This window comes from Strongylocentrotus purpuratus, unplaced genomic scaffold (genome assembly GCF_000002235.5).
Source record: "Strongylocentrotus purpuratus isolate Spur 01 unplaced genomic scaffold, Spur_5.0 spur5_scaffold_11, whole genome shotgun sequence".
Classification (NCBI taxonomy): Eukaryota; Metazoa; Echinodermata; class Echinoidea; order Camarodonta; family Strongylocentrotidae; genus Strongylocentrotus; species Strongylocentrotus purpuratus.
In genome coordinates, this window is record NW_022145596.1 from 24,527,494 (window position 1) to 24,554,171 (window position 26,678).

Genomic DNA, 26,678 nt, shown 5'->3' on the forward strand with positions numbered 1-26,678 from the left:
GCAATATTTTTTGATTCTCATTCATGTGATTCTTATTCTGATCAAGTCATTGGGCCGTATGCATAAAAAGTAGCAATTGCTTGCAAGCAATTGCTTCAAGCACAAGCAATTGCTTGTCAAGCAAAAGATCAAGCTCAAGCAATTGCTTAAATCCGTATGCATAACATTTTGCTTGTGCTCAAACCTTTTGCTTGCCTCCAGCAAGCAATTGCTTACGATCTCAACAATAGCGACGTCACGCCGGTGCGAACATCATTCATGGGAGAACAAAGGCGGGTTTCGCATACTAGTAGTGTATTCAAATGTCATGCGTGTGGGGTAGCCTTTCCTGACATGGCAGTATAACATTCCAGGATGACATATTTCAGAACAAAATGAAAAAAAAACACCGATACATGCACACACAAGCGCACACCCAATTCTACTCCTGTACAACTTTGGTTTTTCTCTAACGAGCATAAACATGATGCTTAACCGCGAACGTCCCGATTAAGCAAGAGCTCAAGCTGCTATGACGGAGCTTGAAAAGACGTAAGCAATTGCTTATAAGAACAAGCAAAAGGTTCGTTTTATGCATACGTTTTTAAGCAATTGCTTGATCTTTAAGCAATTGCTTGCGGACATCAAGCAATTGCTTGTGCTTGCTAGCAAAAGCATTTGCTTGCAAGCAATTGCTTATGTTTATGCATACGGATTCAAGTAAAAGGCTAGCACAAGCAATTGCTACTTTTTATGCATACGGCCCATTTATTTGCTTGACTATACTTTGCACGTGTTTAGTCCGCAGTTCATATACCTCAATGAAATAATGAAAAGGGAATACTTTTTATCATGTATTTTATTGTCAGAGCAACCTTGCTTGCTCGTAGCTAACAGAAAAAAAATAGAGTAATGTTGTGTGATTGGTGAACACCCTTTCAAATCTCCATTCATAATCCATCCACATACTAATTTCTCTACAAGCCTTTGTATATTTAAGTTACATTTATAGAAGTGTAAAAACTGTTCAGCAAACACAAAGAAAGAAATAGTAAGGTTAAGTAAAAGGCAAGGTTTGATAAGATGCCTATGGGTCACGCCCAAATTTGAATCTATTATGAAAATAATTATGATCTGAATAGACGAGGAACCTGTCATTGATTACAAATTGTGACTGTCGGAGAAGTCAGGCTTTGAATTAATGCCCATTTTTGTATGTCATTTGTTTCTCACAGTTTTTAAGGAGTGAAAGGAATGAAGCTACATTCATAGAAAGGATAGCTAAACAAGGAATAAAGAAACGCTCCCATAAAAGCATTGTCGACTTGTTGTTTGTGATTGGCTGCAGTTACACTGGGCGCATTACCCTATAGTAGACCAACTTTATTGAGCTCTTACAGAAAACCATACTTATTCGACTTTTTGGTGGCTATGAGGTGCGGGGTCACAAACGTACTTTGGACAATAATGATGGACATGCAAATATATATAAAAACAAAACCTTATAATATGATACACCTAATTTGGCATGTAAGTTGTTTGAAAATGGATGTTGAGAATATCACATGTAGTTTAGAACTGCCATGGCTTTGAAGAAATTTCCAAGAGATGATTTTCAACCTGTAAAATAACTTGCTTTTAGACCCCTACTCTGCCTTACTTCTTCTATTATATTCATCTTCAATTTGGTGCTGACATATAAAATACATCTTTTCAATATATTTTTTGCCATAAAAAACATTTGCAATAGAAAAATACCTCTATCGATTCTGGATTTTTTTTTAATACCTGTTTGAATGAGTGCAGATCAAAAACTTGGCATCCTTCCTCTCCGTCAAAGTTCTCTGTATCGCTTTGGCCAGAGTATGCGTCTTTCCTGTCCCAAATGGCCCGAGGATCATGGTTGGACCGTTATAGGATGTGGCTTCCCTTCCTCGTGTTCCTAATGACTTGATAAGGCGGACAACCTTCTCCTGTCTACTGTTCAAACCCTCAAGACAGTCCTCATCAGCTACTTCCGGAAACCTGTTTTGGACCAAAATATTATATTCTAAAATGGATACATTTAATTCCTTTTAAAATGATCACACATTTGTACATGTACTTATTTTTTGTTCAGCTCCTTGTTTGCTTTTAAATCACCAAAGGAAAGGAAGCTTTGGGTAACTGTGAAATATTTCATTTTAATACTTACATGTTTATGTATATAGGAACATCTGATTTTAAACATGTTGTAATGTGTTGCATACTACTACTACTACTACTACTAATACTACTACTACTACTTCAACACTACTAATACTACTACTTATAGGAAACAATGCTCATACCGTATTTGCCAGCGTAAAGGCCGCAGTATTTTTGAAGGAAAATATCAAAAAGTTGGGGTGCGGCCAAAGCGACGAAAGAGTAAAAAAAAAATTAAAAAGTAAGTCAGAACCAGCACGAATTTGCACATATGGGACTAGATCTACGAACGGTACAATAACTATACATTTCCACACATCTTACCGACAATTTTATCTTGCATTGTTGACATGAAGACGAAAATAAACTTCCAAAAACAACATCTACCGATAGATCTTGATCTAAGTTCGTGCCAATGCATTGCAAAAGTAAAAGAAGGGCCCGTTTAACGGAGCTGCCGCGAAGCATCCAGCACGCGAAGTCGCCATTTTGAATCCATTTCAATACACAAGAGAGAGGCGCAATGTATACATCACAAAAAAACTACATAAGCTAGCATCAGTGCGGGATGGCCGAGCGGTCTAAGGCAGTGATTTTAGTCAAATCAACATATATACGCAAGAGATCAAATCTCAACTTCGACAAAAAGTATTGTTTTTTTTTAGATGTCAAAATCAGGAGTGCGGCCTATACGGCGCTGCGGCCTCATCGCCGGCAAATACGGTACCTATCACTCAAAGTGCTCAATGCACTCTAATATTATCCCAGCTCAAGCTATATAAATTAGGCTACTCATTTCGGTGCTCACAGCACTCTTTCTTTTTCTGTACATATCTGGGCCCTGTCTTATAAACAGTTGCTGATTAATCCCAACTTATTGGCGATTGATATAGCAAATTTGTACATAAGAGGTAAGAGACTGCAAACTTGTGACTGATTTGGATCAATTGCAAGTCTTCATAAGAGGGGGCCTTGGATGAAAGTTTAGGCAACATGAAGCCTGATCAATATAGTACATGCATTTTGCATTCCGGATGCGTCTTACACTATTAAAGCTATTTAATTGCTGCCACACCAATTATCTATAGTGCTTGTAATTTACATAAAACAATGGCTGACCTATTCGGCTGCTGTCCTTTGGGCAGAACAGTGTCCATACAACTCAAGCTCTCTACAGCATGATGCATAGAGAGAAATCGTTGGCGACTGATGTACAATTGAATGGTCACTGACACATCCATGCCCCCCTTCAATCGATGCTCCTTCACACATGATGACCCAAGGGTTATCACAATGGCACCCTTCTCAGACCGCACCTTCAGAGCTTCATAGACTACATCCGACTGCTCGTGAAATTTGATGAAGATGGTTTCAACAAACTCCTGGACTAGACGGGAAGCTTCTGAGTCATCGTGAAGCGGCTTGTCAAGGGTGATAGTCCCAAACAGCTCTCCTTCTTGAGCACCAAGGAGATCATGTTCCAGCTGGACATGGTCAGATACTTTCATAATGGTTACTGTCCGGAACCTTGAAATAAAAATGGGAGAATTGTAAGTTAAATATGAATATCAAAGCTATACAAAGTTTTAAAATATAAAATCATAGGCTATTGAAGCTCCCTATGCATTTGTGTTGAGTTGTCAACGATTACAAACCATAGACAATTACAATCCAAATGACTACCGTCTGGTGGGATGACATTGAAATAGCAGTGTTATGTGGTATGTGACATGTTCCAGGGATCTTAATATGTCTTAACTAGTGTCAATGGGATAGACAGGTGGAAGGATGGAGACACTTTAGCCTATGTTTGGTGGCATGACAGCTGTAGTGAGATCTGGACATTTTAACAGCTTTTCGATTTTGCAAAGTGGCAAGAACACAGCATGGTGGAAGCAATGGGAGTAATGGGATCTTAACATCGTGGCAGCTGTGGGATATTAACATGGTGGCTGCAGTGGCAGCGGTGGGATGATAACATAGTAGCATCAGTGGCAGCGGTGGGATGTTAACATGTTGGCAGCAGTGGCAGCGGTGGGATGTTAACATGGTGGCTGCAGTGGCAGCGGTGGGATGTTAACATGGTGGCTGCATTGGGAGCGGTGGGATGTTAACATGGTGGCTGCAGTGGCAGCGGTGAGATGTTAACATGTTGGCAGCAACGGGAGTAATGGGATGTTTACATGGTGGAAGCAGTGGCAGCGGTAGGATGTTAACATGGTGACAGCAGTGGGAGCGGTGGGATGATAACATGGTGGCATCAGTGGGAGCAGTGGGATGTTAACATGGTGGCAGCAGTGGCAGCGGTGGGATGTTAACATGGTAGCTGCAGTGGCAGCGGTGGGATGTTAACATGGTGGCAGCAGTGGGAGCGATCGGATGTTAACGTGGTGGCAGCAGTGGGAGCGGTGGGATGTTAAGATGGTGGCAGCAGTGGCAGCGGTGGGATATTAACGTGGTGGCAGCTGTACGAGCGGTGGGGTGTTAACATGGTGGCTGCAGTAGCACCAGTGAGATGTTAACATGGTGGCTGCATTAGGAGTGATGGGATGTTAACATGGTGGCAGCAGTGGCAGCGGTGGGATGTTAACATGGTAGTTGCAGTGGCAGCCGTGGGATATTAACATGGTGGCCGCAGTGGCAGCGGTGGGATGTTAACATGGTGGCTGCAGTGTCAGCGGTGGGATGTTAACATGGTGGCTGCAGTGTCAGCGGTGGGATGTTAACATGGTGGCAGCACTGGCAGCGGTGGGATGTTAACATGGTAGTTGCAGTGGCAGCGGTGGGATATTAACATGGTGGCCGCAGTGGCAGCGGTGGGATGTTAACATGGTGGCTGCAGTGTCAGCGGTGGGATGTTAACATGGTGGCTGCAGTGTCAGCGGTGGAATGTTAACATGGTGGCAGCAGTGGCAGCGGTGGGATGTTAACATGGTGGCTGCAGTGGGAGCGGTGGGATGTTAACATGGTAGCTGCATTAGCAGCGGTGGGATGTTGACATGGTGGCAGCAGTGGGAGCGGTGGGATGTTAACATGGTGGCTGCAGTGGCATCAGTGGGATTTTAACATGGTGGCAGCAGTGGCAGCGGTGGGTGTTAACATGGTGGCTGCAGTAGGAGCGGTGGGATGTTAACATGGTAGCTGCATTAGCAGCGGTGGGATGTTGACATGGTGGCAGCAGTGACAGCGGTGGGATGTTAACATGGTGGCTGCAGTGGCATCAGTGGGATTTTAACATGGTGGCAGCAGTGGCAGCGGTGGGTGTTAACATGGTGGCTGCAGTAGGAGCGGTGGGATGTTAACATGGTAGCTGCAGTGGCAGCGGTGGGATGTTAACATGGTGGCTGCAGTAGGAGCGGTGGGATGTTAACATGGTAGCTGCAGTGGCAGCGGTGGGATGTTAACATGGTGGCAGCAGTAGGAGCGGTGGGATGTTAACATGGTGGCAGCAGTGGGAGCGATGGGATGTTTACATGGTGGCAGCAGTGGCAGCGGTGGGATGTTAACATGGTGGCAGCAGTGGCAGCGGTGGGATGTTAACATGGTGGCTGCAGTAGCAGCAGTGGGATTTTAACATGGTGGCAGCAGTGGCAGCGGTGGGTGTTAACATGGTGGCTGCAGTAGGAGCGGTGGGATGTTAACATGGTAGCTGCAGTGGCAGCGGTGGGATGTTAACATGGTGGCAGCAGTGGGAGCGATCGGATGTTAACGTGGTGGCAGCAGTGGGAGCGGTGGGATGTTAAGATGGTGGCAGCAGTGGCAGCGGTGGGATATTAACGTGGTGGCAGCTGTACGAGCGGTGGGGTGTTAACATGGTGGCTGCAGTAGCAGCAGTGAGATGTTAACATGGTGGCTGCATTAGGAGTGATGGGATGTTAACATGGTGGCTGCAGTGGCAGCGGTGGGATGTTAACATGTTGGCAGCAGTGGGAGTAATGGGATGTTTACATGGAGGCAGCAGTGGCAGCGATGGGATGTTTACATCGTTGGCAGCAGTAGGATTAATAGGATGTTAACATGGTGGCTGCAGTAGGAGCGGTCCTGGGGTAACATACCTTAGAATTCATGAAATTCATGTATAAAGAAATCATGCATGATAAACACTCATGTGCATGTAAAGGCCTTAATTTACTCTCATTTCAGCAAATGATTATTTGTGTACCTTAAACTCACAAACAAACTAGCTGCTGAGTATAAGACTGACTTCCATAGCAAATCAAGATAATCTAAGCATTGTAGAGGGTCATATTCATGGAATAAGTGGAAACTCTGAATTTATCTTGCAATACTTTCAAAAGACTTACTTGGCAACCATCTCCATACATGCTCTCTCTTCATCTGTCAGCATGCAATGCATGAATTGTTTGTATGTGTTCTGGTTAAGACTCTGAACGTCACCAGGGTCAAGGAGAGCTGGTACTCTGTGTGAACCAGGGGTAGGATACTGCCCCTCTAACCTAAAATTAAATTATGAAGATACCAAAGAGAAGGAGATAGAAAGGAAGACCCCAGAAAAGATGGATAGATTATATCAAGAAGGTAGATAAATTGAATTGGAGCTAGCTACAGATAGGACTAGATGTAGAGTAGTAAGGAGACACCATCCCTCCCCCCGACCCCCACAGAGGGAACTCATGGGGTGATGATGATCATAATATACAAAAGTCTCTCTATGCGCTCAACAAGGTAAATAGAGGACTAGATGTAGAGTAGTAATGAGGAGATACCATCCCTCCCCCGACCCCCACAGAGGGAACTCACGGGGTGATGATGATCATAATATACAAAAGTCTCTCTATGCGCTCAACAAGGTAAATACAACTAAAGAAAATACAATTTTATGCTATGAAATAAACTAACACGATTAGAATAACTATTATATTAATAGACAATACATTCCTTAGACCTTAATGACTATTAGGAAAATGGGGGAAATGGTAAAAGGAAACCACTACAGGGACTCTTAGAGCCCCACTGTACTACTTGTAGCTACTTGCTCCCTCTTTATGGAAAACAATGCCTAAGTGTTGCCCCTTGGTCCCCCATGATCCTCTTTTTCGTATGTTAATTGAGAGCTGAGTTGATGAGATAGCCACCTGTCAGTGACCACGCTGGGTGGTCTAATCCTTCCTGGCCAAACTAGTACAGACAGGCTTTAAAGGAATACAGAAAACAACAGAAGATCAAGCCTTCAAAGTCATACAGATAACCTCAATATGGACCAGTTTTCTTAAGTGAGACAAAGCTTACCTCTGAGTCCATTCATCCAGTTGGGTACATTTGATGATCTTACTGTTACTCTCATTCCACAAGTCAGCTGTGTTCACCGTCTGCTCTTTAAACTCCAATTCTTTCATTTCACTCTTGAAGCCAATGGTCACTGACAGCTTCAGAGCAAGACATGGCCGATCACCTAAGAGAAACACAAAGATATACATGTATGTCACTCACAAGCAAAGGGAATTTAGCTTCCGGAATTCCAGAAATAGCTTCCAGAATTCTGACAAATCAACTTTAATGTTGACCACTTCTCAAAAGGATCATACAGTAATGATTAAAGAGAACCTCCACAAGTAATAACATTGAAAAGAAAAACAAATTAAAATAAAGAGTGAATAAGCTTTAACCGGCTTAATGGCAAATTCAAATTTTTAAAAGATGGAGGTAGGGAGTATAAGTACAACCTTGACAAAAAAACCTGTCCCCATGGGGTGATTATTTTCATCCTTGGTACAACCATGTCCTTATGACATTAGTGATTGCACAGGACTAGTTCAAAATGCAATCATTATACCTGACTGTATTAATAATCAGGGATAAAGTATTTGAAAACAAAGGGTACATTCAAATGGTCACTGGTCATTTAGTGAAATACAGTTGAAAGAAGTGTTTTTGTACAGTAGAGGTGTTGTGGTCCAGTGGATAAGTCTCTGGACTGTGAACCACAAGGTACATGTACCAGAAGCACATCCCTGTCTCGGCACTGCCACACTGGACCCAGGTGAGGTAAATGGGTACCTAGTAGGAATCAATTCCTTAAAATGCTCGAGCACTGTAATGGCAGCCATGCAAAAGATGGGGTAATTAACGATGGCGTGCCTGGAGTGGCAATTTACCAGAGACACGAGTGCTGTTCACAAACCTCTTATTATTAGTAGTAGTATTACTAGCAGGGCCCGTGGAAAATCGACGGGATTCTAGGGGGGCAGGGTTAAATAGGTAGAGGCCTATTTGCTATCGAAAATAAAATTAGAGTAATTTTATATAGACAATTTGTATACTACACGCTGTTTGACCATGAATAGCGTACCGTAAAACAAACTATTTCAGGTATGATCTTGCATAATTACGATTTATTTGCGTTATTATTGTTGTAATTTTTATGTAGTTTTCATGAAAAGACTAAAAAGGCAGTAGCTTGGCTTATGATTATGTTCGCATTATTCACACGATTCGTATTATTATTTTCAAAGTAAAAATTTTACGCGAACGGTTTATGCCAATATGTAGCAGTGTGTGTGTGACTGTGAGCGTAGAATCCAGTGAAAGATATTTTTTCGGGGGCTCGATCCATATCAAATTAGGGGGAAGTTTTCGGGGGCTACTTTTTCAACTTTCGGGGGCTCTTTTTTCTTGGGCTGCTTTTTCATGAATTCATTTCAGGACACCGTGTAGCAGCGTAGTGTTGCGTAAAAAAGTGACTTTCTGTGTCAAGTTTCTACGCCGAAAGTATGCGAACAAAAAATTAACATGTTAAATTGTTTGCGTCCATCTTGCGTACCCTTTTGCGTCTCTCAGGGTAGTAGGCCAGCATACTCTCAGCGTAGTTGGTACGCAGCTCTACTATGGACCCCACGCTAATTAGTGACCTAGCTGCCAGTGTCAGAAATAAGGTATTAAAAATATGCTCATCTGACCGTAATTAAATGCCAAGAACCCCTGAGCGGGGGTTCAGCCCTATGAACCCCGTGGACACCACGCTTGCATTTAACTCGCTTTGAGCTACCTGATCCCCCCTCAACACTTTGAAAAACGTTTTAATGCATTTATTTGATGCAAGAACTGTATCATAGTAGACTCTAAAAGTATTGCGACCGTCTGATTTTCTTGTGGAAACTTTACTTTGAAAAATGATTATCGAAATTCAATATACAACAATACATGGCCAGAATAATCACAACCTAAGCTCAGGTTTCATACCTCTACTCACGAAACTATATAGAAATCGGGGCAATAATAGCAATTTCAAAGTGTTGTTTAGAGTCTCCTCACACCCGCTACTCCGGTCACCGCTACTTCATGCTCACACACTCAGCTCCGGCAGCACCGGCGATCGACAGCAGCGCTCAGTTGCAGTGCAGTGGCAATACACCACACGTGTGTACGTGTGGACTCAAGGCATACTATCACATATCTAATTGCGCTATCCTGTTGTGCTTTCGATGTAGTTTGCATGAAAAGACCAATAAAACAGAAGCTTGAACTATGATTATGTTGGCATAGATCACAGAATTTGTATAATTATTTTCAGAGTAAAGATTTTACGCGAAAAAAGGTCCATGGTTTGCGCCAGTTGTAGCAATCGCCTCAAATTGAATCGACTGTACTGAGTGTGTGTGTGTGGCTTGAGTGTGTAATACACGTACACTATGGGCGCCTGGCATACAAAGCATATCCTATTGTGAGATGCCTAACTCAGGGTGAGCCAGACCCGTTACAATGAGATTTGCTACACCCGTTGACGCGAGAGGAATCTCGTCCATCGTGTATCTCTTAATTGTCTCTCTTTCATTAGACAGAGGGCGGGTGCACGCCTTGCCGACTCGCTCTCGCGGGTTCGTCGCCTCCTTGCAATCCACGATGCTCTGAAACCCTGAAACGGCGTTTAACGGCATGGACGTCGATCGCGGGTTCGAGGTGGCACGCGGATTACGGGAGAGAGGCCTCGTGGAATTGTGTCGCCGTCCCTGCGCCACGGCGGAGGCGGGCGGGCGGGGTCGGGGAAAGACGTTTTTGAGGAACCGTTTTGCCCTGTGTTGGACCCCCCACGGCGATTTTGCGTATTAGTAATATAGACTAGCAGGACCCGTGGAAAATCCACGGGATTCTAGGGGGAGGGGAGGGGGTAAATAGAAAGAGGCCTTTGAGCTATCAAAAATAAAATGTGATAATTTTTATATATGATATAGACGATTTTTATAATATACGCTGTTTGGCACACCGTAATACCCGTTTTAAAGCATTGATTTGATGCAAGAACTGTATCGCTGAGTAAAAGTATTCTATCCAGCTAATGAGCTAGTATGTTTTTAATCGACCGTCTGATTTTCTTGTAAAAACTTTACTTTGAAAAATGATTATTGAAATTCAGCATACAACAATACATGGCCAGAATAATCACAATCTAAGCTCAGGTTTCATACCTCTATAGTCACGAAACTATATTGAAATCGGGGCAATAAGAGCAATTTCAAAGTGTTGTCGAGTCTACTCTATGTAGCTCAGCTCAGCTCAGCTCACACACAGTCACAGTTCCGACAGTGCTCGGCAGCAGTGGTGCACTGCACTGTCCGTGCATGGACTCAAGCCTCACGGCAGCTAGCTTGCAACTGAACTGTCAGTTACGATGAATTTCTTGTGAAAACTTTACTTTGAAGAATGATTATCAAAATTCAGTAACCATGGACGAGATAATCACAAAGTTAGCCCTGCTTTCATACCTCTAATTCACGTAAACTATATACAAATCGCGGCAATCATGGAATGAAAGTCACAAACCGACTGTGCGTGTGACATGAGCGTAAAATCATCGCATACATTATACACGTACAGGCATATCCTATAGCAAGATCCATAACACGGGTAAGCCCAGCCCATCAGAGCGTAGATTTACTACATCCCATCACCCGGGTGAGTCATCGGTTATTGTGTATTTCTCTAACATGCTACAAAGCATATCTTATAGAAAGATGCCTAACTTGGGATACGCCGCACCCGTTACAATAAGATTTGCTACACCTGTTGATGCGAGTGGATTCTTGTCCGCCGTGTGTCTCTTTGTTGATTGCACAGAGGGCGGATGCACGCCTTGCAGACTCGCTCTCGCGAGTTCGTTGCCTTCTTGCAATCCGCGACGCCCGCCGTGCTTTCGTCCACCCGTCCTCCCGGAACCTCGAAACCGCGTTTAACGACATGGACGTCGATCGCAGGGTCGACGTGGCACGCGGGTTACGGGAGACATGTCTCGTGGAATTGTGCCACCGTCCCCGCGCCACGGTGGAGGCGGGCGGGGTCGGGGAAAGACGTTTTTGAGGAACCGTTTTGCCCCGTTTTGGACCCCCCGCGGCGATTATGCGTATTAGTAATATAGATTAACAATTTTGAAATTTCTAACCAAAGTCGAAGACAAGCCACTGCTTGAACACGCCGGAGTGGGATTGGATGAAGTTGACCGCTAGGCTGTACTCATCAGAGTCATCACGTCTGAGAAGACCACCTGGACATGTCTGGGGGCGATACTCTTTCTCAGGTTCTGACAGATGGAAGTGAGAGCGCTGTTCATCGTAAAGAAGCCCTACCCTCTTGAGCTTTTTCTGTAATGGCACAACGAAGACAATTTTTTTATTCAGTACATGTATCCTTTCTACCAGTTCATTAACTTTTGCTAATCAAGAGAAGATTTCATGACTACATCAAAGGAAAAGACTCAGGACTGCTTGTGTTTGAATAATGAATGGCATTGACAAATCAAATAATCGTAAATACACATGTACATTGTTTTTGGGATAGGTATAGGAAACTATACAATAAGTTTAATCCATATAACAAAATTATATTCCTTTTTCATAAAATTACAAGAATATATAAAGGAAGGCCAAAATTCAAGCAATACAGCCACAGCACAGTCATAAAAGAGAGGAAGAAAAATTACACAAAAGAAGTCGTTGGGGTGAAATATAAATGGAATGAAACATACCTCACTGCCGCAATGAAGAACAACACGCCATTGGATCAAATCAGATGCAGGCAGCTCTTGTCTAACATCTACATCCCTCTTGCAGTCCAGCTCAATGCCAAATATATCATCAGTAATCTAATGAATAATATCAGAAAATGTGTAAAATATGCTGTTTAGACTTATACAAAACTTGTATAATGTTGTATAAATAAGCTCACTTTGACACTACAGCTGGCCATTCATCAAGGCTCACTCGTTAGAAGCTCCCCAAATAATCGGAAGTTGCATTGATTGGATCCGATTTGGCCTTCAACCCAACAAGGAAGTTTGCAATGCTCAGAAATATAGATTTCATCTATTCATATAAAAAATCAAAAGCTCCATCATTTAGATTTTATATCTATCAATGTTCACATCAAATACTCTAGGACGTTCTTCCAAAATCACATCGTTGGTGGATCGTATTTAGTATGCATTTAGCTTAAGGAAATCTACATACATGTATTTAAAAACCAATAACAGTACTCTTACGATTATCTTTTAAGAATTTTTGGTAGATTTGTGTTTGAATTCGGCATATAAAAGGGATATCGACTGCTTTAATACTCAAGGACTGGCTGTTTCTATACTGAATCTCGGGAAATTTGCCTCTGCTGCTATCACCCCGAGGAGCGGGTATAAAAACAGTCTTCTTGTAATAGTCGATATCTCTATACTATTCAATGCCTCTTACCACATCCTCCATATCCTCGGCAGATGTTTTCTCCTCCACCAGATTGTCCAGCCAGGAGTAGAGCTTCATCTCCCGAGCCTTTCCAAGCTTCATCAAGAGGTGCTGATGGCGCTGCTTCCATTCCCTCAGCTCCTCCATGCTATGAGCATAGATGCACTCGTTCTCTTCCTTGGACATTCCAGAGTGCTCACACTGCTTGGTGGCATTCCTTTCATAGGCAAACAGAGTTTGCGCAGCATGTAAATTTATCATATACAGGCAAAATATGGGTGAATCTCTTTAATTCCCAGTATTTGTTAAATGGTGCGCCACCTATCGGAAATCAAATTTGAGCTACGTACTGCAGCAGCATTGCTGAATTTCCCATTTCACGCATAGCATGTCTTTCATGGGTATTTCTCCAAATATTTTAAGATTGGAAGTGTGGAAATTAGTATTCTGAAGCTAATTCACAGAAAAAAAACATGGCAAAAACAGAGGCAGCATTCATCATTCATCATAAACATCTGTCCAAGTATCACAAGAAAATAGGCAGCATGTTATGCTTACATTAAATGTACAGTACCTAGGTACGCAGAGCCCAGGGAATTCCAATTATTTCCCATGGGGCAAAAAATTGTAAAAATATAAGTTAAAACTTTACTGGCACCAAACATACAATGTGCGATTGCATGCAAACATGAGCAAGTCCAAGCTATTTTGTCCCATGCGGTTCCGATCATATAAAATATTCTAGTGGCTCTGATCACTGTAACGACATAAAAGTCCTACTAGATAAGATGGTATCTTAATATCAATTTAAGTTTGCATAATACAGTTCAATAACACTTAGGACATACCTTGGACTAGCCCCCATACACAGTTCTTATGTAATCAGCTTTCAGAGCATTCAGCAGACTGCTTTAGTCTAATTAATGGACCATTATACATCAAATAAGTTACTTCTTGGCTATAACTGACTTCTAAAAGGAGGGAATTTTTCTTCTTCAACACAGCGCAGTAGAGTCTATTTGATATAGATATAGATCAATCTTATTATTGTTCATTATTAGCGAAGAGGTAAATAAAAAAGCTCACTCTTTGCACATTTCGTAACAGCCATCCTGCACCAAGTTTGGGGGATCACGCTCCTTCCACAGACGATCAGAGTCGGAGAAGATCATGGCCTTGTGGGCGGTGGTCAGGAGATGATTCTCAAAGTCTGTCTTGGAGGTACTGGAGAACTTGCAGAAAGAGCAAACGTGCTGCGTTACATTCGTCTGCTCTGGTTTGGGGAGAGGGTTGCTGGCTGCCTGAGCCTGCTGTTGCAAGCAAACCACCTCCTCCAGCTTAGACACTATAGTTGGAAGAAAAAAGAATGACTACTCATAACTACAATCTGAAACTCAGGATTAAAGGCTGGTTCACGTATGCCATGGTGAGCTGCCACAGTTTCCCAAGGGAATATTGCACTTTACACCTTGTCTTATATCTTATAACACATACATAAATCAGTACATGCTTAAGAACCACTCTTGCTCAGAGCTATTACTTTTTACATCCTCACCTGAAAATCATGCAGTACACACAAAAATTACTGCAGCATGTGAATGAGTCTGAAGACAGCTTTGTATTAATATATCTTTAAGTAATGACCTTTCTCCTCCACTACTACAAATTCCTTTAAACCATTATGATGCCTTGCAGGGTGGGGCCTATGAAACTGTTGTGCAATCTATTTTCACCAAGATTGGTCATTACATCATTTCTAGAACATGATAGCATTTTAAAAACTGTGACAATTTTGGCTGTGAAAGGTATTCAGCAGTGCATCAAGGAATGAAATCTCAAGATAATAGACATTTTATTTATGATGATCTACTGTAAAGCTGGTGGCACATATTACAAACGTGTAGGTTGAAATAAGAATAAATCTACAGGTGTCTGTCTTTGTACAAACAATAACTGACTCACAATTATGTTGTTTCTGGTACTCCCAGAGTTCAAGTTCTTCTTGTGTATGAGGATGCATGCATGCTGTTCCAAACACACTTTCCCGCTTGCACTGCTTCCCATTCCTACACAAGTGGAGTTTAGTGCGAGACCAGAGTCGGGAATGGCGAGGATTGACATGCACCCATTGCTTGTCTTTCGAGGAATGTACCACATACAGAATGTTTGCTCCCCAAGAGTGTCGGCTAGCCCCACTGCAGTATGATGGGCTCTTGGAGCTTTGTTCCTGGATGCAGTTCGGATTCTCATGCAGGCATCTACCACAAGCACGCTGTTCATAAATAAGAAGTAAGAGGAGTCTTTGCTCAATGAGAATGTTACCATAAATAAACAAATGTAGTTTTAAAAAAGGAAATTGTTTTTCTTATCTTTGCAGCATGCTGAGACTCCGTCATGGCTGCAGTCAAGTCCTTGGGTCATCAGACCAAGACCAGGAGGAACAATCTTTGATTACCTTCATTTAGCATTATGTCTCTAGACTCTACGTGACCAAGACTAGATCATTATTATCCCAGAGACCCAGGACAGGTCTCATGTCACTCTCATTACATCACTGGTCCTTGGATGTAAAAAAATGTATGTGGCAAAAGCTTGCAATGTGCCCAGATTCACAGGTGATCACAGGGTTGCATGCTTGATAACAAGTAAGATTTATGATGGCTTACCTTGATAGAATGACCAAAAGGGACTTTGGAGTGACACGATTCCACAGCAATTGCACATTCTGCAGGTGTCTGATTCAGACTGCGGTTGCTGCAGCCCCAAGTGCCTTGGTGTGGATTGATCAGGGCATGAGGGACGGATAGTCGTGATCCTGCAGGTGAGGGTCTGGTTGCTGCTGGGTGATTCAGATCTATGCATGCTTCAAGAATTTCTTTTCGTTGTTTTCCAAGCCTTGCTTCTAACCACCAGACCTGAGCCTCTGCCTCGCTGTGAGCAAAATGACAAGAGTCTCCTCTCTCACATCCATACATCCTATCAACATGGCGACAGACGGCTGTAGGCTTATGCATCACCCTGAAAGGACGCTCACGAATCTTTGTGAATTTGCCACCCCCAAACTGATGAACAAGGTACCTGCTCATGGTCATGGAATGCTTTTTGTATGAGCAAACTGTACGATTACTAGGATTGGGAGGGCTGATTTTCACTGGCTTAGATTCAAAGCATTGCATGCAAACCACAAGCAACTTTCCACCAATCCATTTGAGTTCATTCAGAAGGGTTTCGTCGAACGTTACTACAGAGTGTCCGGGGATCTTTTGAAATGTCTGTGAGTTATTGCTCTTGGCACACAATACCCCAGGAGAATTGTAGATGGATGAAGCAGTGGCAACTTCTCTAGGTACCACATTCATGCCAGTTTGCCTAAATGGCAATCTAGAAGATATCGGAAAGGTACCTGCAGCAACTCTACTGCTTTGATTTGGAGGCTGTGATGACGTTTTGACTCCGCTTCTCTGCCAGGCACTCCTGTCTTCATCTTGCAGAACTTCAAATGGATTTTTCACCGGCACTGCACCTGACGTAGCCTCATACATCTCTTTGGGTTCATCTGAACTATTGAGAGACTGTGTCTTGACATCTTCTTGTTGGAGAGAGGAATATCCCGGATTAGATGTCTGTAGACTTCCACTTCGTGATCTTGCCACACTGTTGCTTCTGTACTTGGTATTACCAACATCTTGGTCAAGCTGACTTTCCCTTCGAGGTCTGGCACCGCTGTTGCTCCAACTCTTGGAGTCACCATTGTCTTGGGAGACAAGACTCTCACTTCGTGATCTCGCTGGAGTGCTACCCTTTCTATTGGATTTCCCTTGGTCATGTTGCCCTTGTGTCTTCATAACTGAACTAGGCAGATCTCCAGGTGACCTTTGTCCCTGACGGATAACATTACCTCCTTCACTACTCCGCAGCTGGGGGACAGATCCAGAGGCATGAGATGGTCTATCTTTCCCATCACGGCGGGACTTCTTCTTCTTCTGAAATTAAAAAAAGATTCATCAAAGCAACACAGGGACACCAAAGATGAGTCTAAAACAAATATACAAAAAAAAAACAATAATAATAACAGAATAATACTAATGCTATTAATAATAAGCTGCACAAAGATTAACCAACTATTAACAAGACTTCAAAACCAGACACCAAAATACATGCATTCACCTTAGAACTATAAGCTAAAAAAGATAACCAACAGTCTTTTCAAGACTACACCAACAGTCCTTTTCAGGACTACAACCCTCAAGAAAGATTACCGAGAGTCCTTTTCAGGACTCCTCAATCCTCCCTCTCTCTCACATGGTGCAACCGCAAGCCATCTGTATAACATGTATTCTGTTAAAAATGCTGTTGGATCCCTAATATTAACCCTGTACACTGGTTTTGGGGGAAAAGGTCACCAGCTCTCCCATGAACCCTAAATTCGACTTCAGACCAAAATGTTTGAATGTAAACATTGGGCTGAATACATGCAAACCCTAACAATGTCCTTCTGGACACCATTTGAGTAAATTAGCAAGAAACCCTGCTTACACCATGATGTTGTCCGTGTGAGTGTTGCCTCTGTGCAATCAATTCTCCCTCTCTCTCACATGGTGCACCCGCAAGCCTACTGTATATCTACATCACCATGCAAGCCGATACTTACAAGCAGCATCTAACCCAGCTCTACGGGGAGCCGACCCAAGTATTATCCCGGCAACTGCAGCGTAACTACGTTAAAGAAGCCAAACTCCAGAATCACCTAACCTTCCTCAAGCGTTGCCGTGACTCAAGCATCAGAACCGGCTGATCTTCGGAAATGCCAGGACTTCAACACCTCTACAGCTGGGAAACTTTCCAGTCAACCTGACAGAAGCAGATCGTCAAATTCAACAAACTTCTAGCTAACAGCCAGAAATCAACCAACCAGACTACACCAACCGGCACCAAGGACACCTTTATCAACCTCAGCAACCATCCACTCACAGAAACCAAACACAAAGTCCTATCATTAGGTCTCAACTTCGCCGTGTCAGAAGTCATCCAACAAGTAGAACCCAAACTGAGATTCCTGAGCCGAACCGCAGCGGACAAAATCCGTTTCCAAGTCACCCAAGCTCTATCCACAGCTAAGCCACCACAACCCAACATTAGCAAACCAGAACGAGCCGCTATCAAAGATCTACGCAACAACCCGTCAATACACATTCTACAGGCAGACAAGGGAAACGCTACAGTAGTTCTGAACAAAGGGGACTACAACAATAAGATCGGTGCGCTCCTCGAGACTCCGACTTATAAACAACTAAAGAAATATCCCACACTAGCAACGGAAAGGAAACTCGACCAGCGACTCCTCTCTCTTCACAGAACAGAAGTCATATCTAAGCCACTCTACTTCAAACTTCGCTCTTCTACACAAACCTAACATTTCACTTCGCCCCTTCATTTCAACCTGAGGATCGCCTTCCTATGACACCTGACCTCGATTCTCCAACCACTCGTAGGACAATCGCAGCACCACATCAATAACTCCATACAGACATCATGGTCAGTTTCGATGTTGAATCTCTCTTCACCAATGTTCCTGTCACCGAATCCTGCCGAATCGTCAAAAAACGCCTCGAAGCTGACGACACCCTCCCCGACAGAACTCCCCTGACACCGGATGATATACATGACCTCATGTACTTCTGCCTCAACTCAACTGCCTTCAAATGTCGAGACAATTACTACCAGCAACTTCAAGGCGCAGCCATGGATCAACTCTTTCACCGGTTATAGCCAACATCTTCATGGAGCACTTCGAAACAACGGCACTCCAGACTCTCTCACAACACCATTCCCTCTAGCTCCGATATGTCGACGACACATTCGTCATCTGGCCGCATAGCAGACCTGACTTAAACCACTTCCTCACCCACATCAACCAGCATCATCCAAGCATCAAATTCACCATGGAGACCGAGCAAAACAACAGCATCCTCTTCCTAGACGTCCTCATTACCAAATCACCATCCGGCAAGCTCACCAAGTCTACAGGAAACCCACACACACCGATAGATATCTTCACTACAAATCCTTCCACCACCCATCCGTACTACAATCAGTCCCCAACGCCCTCATTTGCCGAGCCAATCAACTCAGCGATGCCGACCATCTAGACCAGGAAATCCAGAATGTCACCACAGCCCTAACTACCATCATACCCAAGACATAAGATCAAGTCCAGGACTCCCGCCAGCCAACACCATCCCTGAATAGAACCAAACCACAGCTACACCACCAAAACAAACTGTTGTTCTACCCTATATCGGTTCCTCCAACAAACTCCATTCAATACTCCACTCCCACAAAAACCAGCATCCAAACCACAAGAAAGCTGGAGTCTACAAAATACCATGCGAATGAATATAGTCTACATTGGTGAAACGGGCAGAAATCTGGAAACAAGACTCAAGGAGCACAGATTGGGATAATTCCGCCATCGTCAAACACGCCCAGCAACACGAACACACCATGGGGATAATGGGATAACAGTCATCTCATCTCCATAATGAAGCACTGGCACACACGCCAAATCCGAGAAGCCATCGAAATTCACCGCCACAACACCGTGACCCAAGACTCAGGATTATATCAACAACATCTGGAAACCCCTCATCAAAAGGTACCCGGTCACTCCTCCTCCACCACCGCCTCCACCACCGCCTTCGCCATCCCCGCCGACACCCGTACATCAACCACCGCCACCCGCTGTACCCTCAAAGCAGCCGCCAGCCCCACAGCTACAGTGCAAAGCAGACGACAGCAGACTTCAACGCCACCTACGTTGGGAACACACACAGCGTCTCGCCGACAGCACACCCCACTCATGGATTCAAAACTCCCCCAAGTCGGCAACCCAGAGACTCCAGCCCAGACGGAAAAGCAGACGCACAAGCAGACACTCATGTCTCCCCGATGACTCAAGCTCGAACGGTCATGTATATTTCCCCCACGTCCGCACCACGGTGACTTAAGCTCACGCACGCCAGCTATTCTCCACTCCTGACGACGGATAGTCAACCTGTTTGAAACGTCAAGCTTCTCCCGCCACCCATCCTCTCCAAGGGCTATAGTTCTCTTTAGAACTATAAGCTAAAAAAGATAACCAACAGTCTTTTTCAAGACTACACGAACAGTCCTTTTCAGGACTACAAACCCTCAAGAAAGATTACTGAGAGTCCTTTTCAGGACTCCTCAATCCTCCCTCTCTCTCACATGGTGCAACCGCAAGCCATCTGTATAACATGTATTCTGTTAAAAATGCTGTTGGATCCCTAATGTTAAACCTGTACACTGGTTTGGGGGAAAAGGTCACCAGCTCTCCCATAAACCCTAAATTCGACTTCAGACCAAAATGTCAGAATGTAAACATTGGGCTGAATACATGCAAACCCTAACAATGTCCTTCTGGACACCATTTGAGTAAATAAGCAAGAAACCCCGCTTACACCATGATGTTGTCCGTGTGAGTGTTGCCTCTGTGCAATCTGTCGATGCTCTATAGGTATCCAGTCCATCTCCACCCCATGATTCCTTTGTCCCTGAGCCGACGCACTGGCGCCCTCATCGGCAGGTCCAAGAATAGTCCAAATTCTTTCAAACAATTCTCTTGGGTCACTCCACCTAAAGAAGCTCATCACAATTTTCTAGATGGAGAGAAATATAAAATTGCCATAGAATAATTTCATTTTTGTTGACGGTACTGATAGAAAGGTCAGCAACCAAAATAGGAATTAAAATGTTACTATGTATGAATGTATAAATATATATATGCTTGCCTATACAACAAAATAAATTAATAAATTTCACTACCGGTATATAATATTATATTCCACATACTAAGAATCTTGCTCTACATCATTGATGGGAGAAGAAAAGTTTGCAGTGTGTAGATAGTAGTACTGTCTACACAGTGCAACACACTTTCACTGAAGATAGAAGTACTATCTACACAGTGCAATGCACTTTAATTGTATACGCTGCGTTTTGCTCTCCTCTTTAAGCGCTTTTATTGTAAGTACGCGAACTTTGGTCCCGCACGAACTACAGTATATGGTCACACCCCCATACTACATGCACTGTACGTATCATACACCGTTTGCTAGCTGTTAATTGATGACTTGTTGCTCTAAAATGACGCAAGAAGTGAAATGTTTCCGATGTGGAATATAAAGCAAATAATCATCTTTTGGTTTCAGGCGATGGCAAACTATCACTTCCTCGGAGATCCGAATGTATACGCTATCTTTCCTCAGCTTTGCTTTGGAAAAATAGCTACATCCAGATCGCCTCGGAAGTGAAAGTTTGTCCCATCACCTTCACCAACGGTAGTTATTTGCTTACTATACATGTTATACACCCTAGATATTATTATTGCACATATGTTTTTACACATCCCCTGCTTGAAAATAAAATATTCCTTCATGAAAAAATCAGAAAATAGAAATAAAAAAAATAAAAAAAATACAGAGTTGTCAATTAGTGTTTGAATAATAATATGGTCATACAAATACGAGTAACGCAAGTCTTTTATAATTCGTCCACAATCAGACATGTCTCTTTATGAAATAATAGTAGTAATACAAGAAAGAACAAAAATAATTGATGGTAATTAATATAACACATTGTAATTTTGGAATAGAATAAATGGAAGTAAGATTGTATACAACATACATGTACGTCCTGTCATATATGCACACTCAATGTCTATGTAGAATGACACAGTCAGAGGCATACAATTAAATCAAAGTGAGATAGAGGACTCAGTGCTCATAAGACATCAATGATCAAAGATTAGGAGTTATGAGCTTTTCTCAGTAGGCCTGTCTTCATCAGCTTGAGATTGCCCAATATCCCGCTTTTTAAACTATCCCGATCGCAAATTATCCAGCTAATTTGCGTCTTCATTGCAAGTAGCAATTAGCGGGATAATATCCCAAGAAATCTCGATCTAGTTTGCAAACTATCCCGCTATTTCCCAAATAGCGGGATGGATTGCGCCCGTCTTCATCAGACCGAAGTACGTATAGTCAAATATCTGTGTTTGTAAATAAAGTAGCTTGTAGCACATGCTCTAACCTGCGCTGCATGCATGCACAGTCACTGATAGCCGGTACTTGTTTACGTTTTACAGCGCGGGTCGTACAGTCGGTCTCTGAAGTGCGCATGCGTCAATCTCAAGATTAGTTTTCGAGCTAGTTTGTGATGGTGTATCGGGCTGGTGAAGACGCAATTTCGAGCATTAGGATAATATCCCGAGTCTGAAAATAGTGGGATATTTGGCAATCTCGAGCTGATGACAGGCCTTGTATGTCACATTATGTATAATGCTAAATATACACAGAGGTCAGAGGAGCCAGATGCAATCTCAGCGGAACAACCGTCGATATCAGAGACTGAAGCTTTCGGTCTACCACATCCCTATTATAGCCCATCGGCTTCTATTGGTAAATCGACCCGGGTAGAAGAACCAGTGATAAACTGATAATTCATATTCAATGTTGGCAACTGTCCACCAATAGGTATGTTATAATCTTCATTGCATTTACTCCATCACAAAGATCATTTGAAGTGAATTCAAGATTATGATTTAAAGTGATATGGGCTCGTACACAAATATGCATGTTGTTTCTTGGTTAGTAATCATAATTTATAATCAATATATATATTGCTAAAACGTGAATGTAATTGTAACATGATCAAACAAAATAATCTATTGGTTATTAATTGAATAATTGAATTGAATTCATTTGAATTGAATTGAATTGAATTGCCGAAGGAAAATACGAATCACAAAATTAATGGCATTGTCATAATTTGCTTTAAAAATCATGATAAATATATTTTTCTGTGAACACGTGTGAACTAATCATGAATATGCATGAGATACATAGATCTGTTGGTTTCTATTGTTTTCTATTGGACATATTGGTTTCTATTTGTCTTATTGGTTTCTATGGGTCCTATCGGTCCTATTGGTTTCTATTGGTCTCATTGGTTTATAGTGGTTCTATTGGTCCGATAGGTTTCTATTGAGTATTGGTGCTATTGGTTTCTATTGGTCCTATCGGTCCTATATTGGTTTCTATTGGTCTTATTGGTTTCTATTGGTCCTATTGGTTCTATTGGTCCAATTGGTTTCTATTGAGTTTTGGTTTCTATTGGTTTCTGTTGGTTTCTGATGGTTTGAATGGTCTCTATGGGATTCTATTCTATGGGTCCAACAGAAACCAATAGACTCCAACAGAAACCATTAGAGACCAATATGATTTTTCTGTTGGTCTCTATGGGATTTTCGACCTGGGAAACAATGTTTCTTGACTAGGGATCGACCGATTTTCTATTACCGTTTAGAAATTATATATCAGAACAGCATATTCTGAGATTTTCATGGTCGCAGATACATGTACCATATGGAATGGCTTTAGGCACTATTTGAAATATTTGAAATTTACCGGAAGCACCGGTAAATTTTTGATTACTGTATTCAATTTCTCAAAAGCAGAAGTGTTTTAGGGACTAATTTTTCTAGTGCTTATATTGCATCCACAGGGGCACCCAAATATATCGAAATCGTAAAGAATTACTATCAATCCAATTTTCAGAATTTCCCAAAACTTTGCATTACCTTTAATGCCACTCTGGCTCTCAACAGATGTCTCTTTCATACCCCTAAGGATTAATTTTCATTATTCAAGTAGTCAACAATATAACATTATTAACTCATATCCTGCCATAAGGCCGCGCATGCACCATTATAGTGCTTTGGACACGCAAGCGCGCTATCGATTGGCTGCCTCATTCACGCGAGCGAGCCATTAATTGCTTCGCTGCTTCATGCATGCTTGCTTCGCATTCGTAATAGCAGTTATTGTTCATGCTCATTGTCCTGTGCTGAGTGCTTCCCACGCGCTATTGATCGCACAATCAGATTATCTCCAAAAAGACTTGGCACAGGGGGGATTTGTGGCTTGGCACAATGAGGATGAGCCCCATGGCCCTCGGAAGCGGGGGTGCTGGGGGTGCTGCAGCACCCCTGGAATTTTTCCAGGGGGCATAGCACCCCCTGCAAAAAAAATCTGGTATGATATATTTAATGTATACCACTATATGAGTCATTGCGAAATTTTTGGGACCAAAAAAAAATATATATGTCCTCTTACCCCCCCGGTGACAAAATCGTTCCCAGGGCCCTGATGAGCCCTGTGACTGTATTCATTATGGCAGGATAAGAGTTACGAACTATGGTTTTCTGCTCCATTTTTTACTTAACCATCCAATGGAAGAATCATGCACATGTTTAATGACTTTTTCTGCATTGATTCATTTTGAAGTTCAAGCACCAATTCAAGGAAATGTAACATTTCAGAAAATGATATTTATTGTCATAAGAATAATATACTAATGAAATAATAGTAACATTAGTATTGATAGTAATAGTAATGACAGTACAACATTTATAATACGAGGAAGAAAAATAAGAAAATGAATGACAACAAAGAGTAAATGCTTATAACGTACATTAATATCCATAAGGATGCAGTGAAATGAAAATAGAAAATACATGCTCATATATTACCATTTTATCAGGGTCAAAAGTGAGCAGTTCTGTATTGTATTCCCTGATTTTGTCCAGTGAAACGTTTGCCAAACCGTCTGAGTTTATGTATTCAAGCAATTCTTTCTTCAAATTGGCAACAAGTCTGAGGGTTTTCTTATCATCAATAAGGGCACCAGAAACTTAAAAAAAAGAGAAATAGTAAATAATCATAAATAGAATGTACAATTTTTCATATACATGTATGATCCTTTTATATTTGACCTCAAAATCCCAAAATCTACTCAGTTCATGGGCTCAGCAAGATAAATACATGTCCTGAGTTTGATGGCAATCTGTCCATCGGTTCTAATGATAATGTGATCACGAGCTATTTTTGCATATAATGAGTCCTGTGACATTTGACCTTTGACCTTGTGGCCCCAAACTCTACTCAGCTCATTAGCTCTGCAAGATACATCCATGACATAAGTTTGGCAGGAATCCATCCATCGGTTCTTGAGATAACGCGATCACGAGCTATGTTTGCATACAATGAGCCCTGAGACTTTTGACTTTGACCTCGTGACCCCAGCTCATTAGCTCTGCCAGATACATATATGACCCAAGTTTGGCAGGAATCCATCTATCGGTTCTTGAGATAACGCGATCACGAGCTATGTTTGCATACAATGAGCCCTGAGACTTTTGACTTTGACCTCGTGACCCCAGCTCATTAGCTCTGCCAGATACATATATGACCCAAGTTTGGCAGGAATCCATCTATAGGTTCTTGAGATAACGTGATCACAAGAACGGGATGCATGGACGGATGGACAGACAACCGGAAAACATAATGCCTCCGGCTACTTTGTAGCGGAGGCAAGAAAAGTAATTTACATGTTTCTGCATTTTCAATTTTTTATGGTACTACATGTAGATTGGTGGACTAAATCTACACACTTTGGCAAGGTTGGCCTTAAGTGACTTGGCTTTCTAAAATACAGGGACTCACAAATCTTTACCTTTCTGTAAACTTTGAAGAGCTATCTCAAGAAGTTGCAATCCATTCGGATACTGTTCTGACTGCAAACAAACAAGTGGACAAAAGAGAAAAAGACAGAGAAAAAAAATGACCTTGGAAATAATGATAACTTGAAACAAATCTATATTAAAAAAGAAAGAGAAAAACAGGTTTATTTATGTTCCTCCTTAGCAATTGCTGAAAGTTGAGTTTTGTTTCTTTTCAACCGTGTATTATTCTTCTTATTGTTTGAGCTTGCTTTTGTTTGTTAATTTTTCATATCCATCTCAGATAGGGGGCAAAATCCTTTGCAAATATGTCTTTGAAATTACTCATCATACGTACATACCAGTGTTTTATTAAAATGACAAGTAATCTTCTTGCTTTTCTGCATTTCTAATGCTCTTGGTTGTTTTGACTGTGATACAGAAACGTATCCTTCAAGTCAAGTCTGGTAATTTTCTCCTTCCCCTCATTTGGATATGAGGCAGTACCACAACAGTCTTTTTCCTTTATGATGACATACATGTCAGGGTAATACGCTTCATAATTTCTGTATTTTATAACACAAATTTCAGTAAGTATGCATAGGACTTTCCGCTTTGCGCAGTTGCCATTTATTGACAGGCCTGATAAAAAACGTCGCAGTTTGCTTCTTCATAACTATCTGAAAAGAAGGAATTTATTATCAAATCAAAGCTGCAGGAGACTGAATACCTCAAAAGTTATGCAGGTATTGATCACGATGATGGCACATTATAAATGTTCACTATTATTATTATTATTAATGACACAAGACATCGCATCAATTCCTTTCACAAATGACAAACACAAACAAACGTTAATCCTTACACAACGTATGCAAGCTTCCGCATGCAAATAGTAGAGAAGATTCCGATTAGCCAGATCACATCTATCATTCAGATGCCCATTTCGGTCCAGAACATTGAACAGCTGGATCGCTTTGGCAAAGTGTCCAGCAGCAGTGAGGTAGTCTCCCTCCCTAAGGAGTTCGGTAGCAACTATGTTCAGGTTTCCAATGAAATTCAGAATGCAATCCTTTCATGGTAAGAGAAACAAGGAGAGGTTTGATATTACATGTACCGCAGAGAATATGCTTAAAAGTTGTAAGAGTTGAAGTTATAGAGTCTTAAACTAGTTGAGATGCGACTATTCTCCCTTTAATAGACCTGCTACAAAATTACTAACATTTTCACAAACATGCACTTTAGTGTTG

At 42.1% G+C, this 26,678-nt stretch overlaps 1 protein-coding gene across 1 annotated transcript in view; it reads right to left on the minus strand.

Annotated features, from left to right (window-relative positions):
* Window positions 1-26,678, minus strand: part of LOC594321 (helicase with zinc finger domain 2) — a 66,424-nt gene that overhangs the window by 35,021 nt on the left and 4,725 nt on the right. The window contains exons 4-17 of the mRNA XM_030980939.1: window positions 26,294-26,500; window positions 25,443-25,503; window positions 24,460-24,620; window positions 20,330-20,527; window positions 15,515-16,831; window positions 14,811-15,120; window positions 13,935-14,193; window positions 12,858-13,065; window positions 12,143-12,259; window positions 11,561-11,759; window positions 7,417-7,579; window positions 6,471-6,623; window positions 3,286-3,693; window positions 1,768-2,004 (exon numbers count right to left, since the gene is read on the minus strand). Coding sequence (XP_030836799.1) covers window positions 1,768-2,004; window positions 3,286-3,693; window positions 6,471-6,623; window positions 7,417-7,579; window positions 11,561-11,759; window positions 12,143-12,259; window positions 12,858-13,065; window positions 13,935-14,193; window positions 14,811-15,120; window positions 15,515-16,831; window positions 20,330-20,527; window positions 24,460-24,620; window positions 25,443-25,503; window positions 26,294-26,500 — 3,998 coding nt within the window. The remainder of the gene's footprint in view (window positions 1-1,767; window positions 2,005-3,285; window positions 3,694-6,470; window positions 6,624-7,416; window positions 7,580-11,560; window positions 11,760-12,142; window positions 12,260-12,857; window positions 13,066-13,934; window positions 14,194-14,810; window positions 15,121-15,514; window positions 16,832-20,329; window positions 20,528-24,459; window positions 24,621-25,442; window positions 25,504-26,293; window positions 26,501-26,678) is intronic.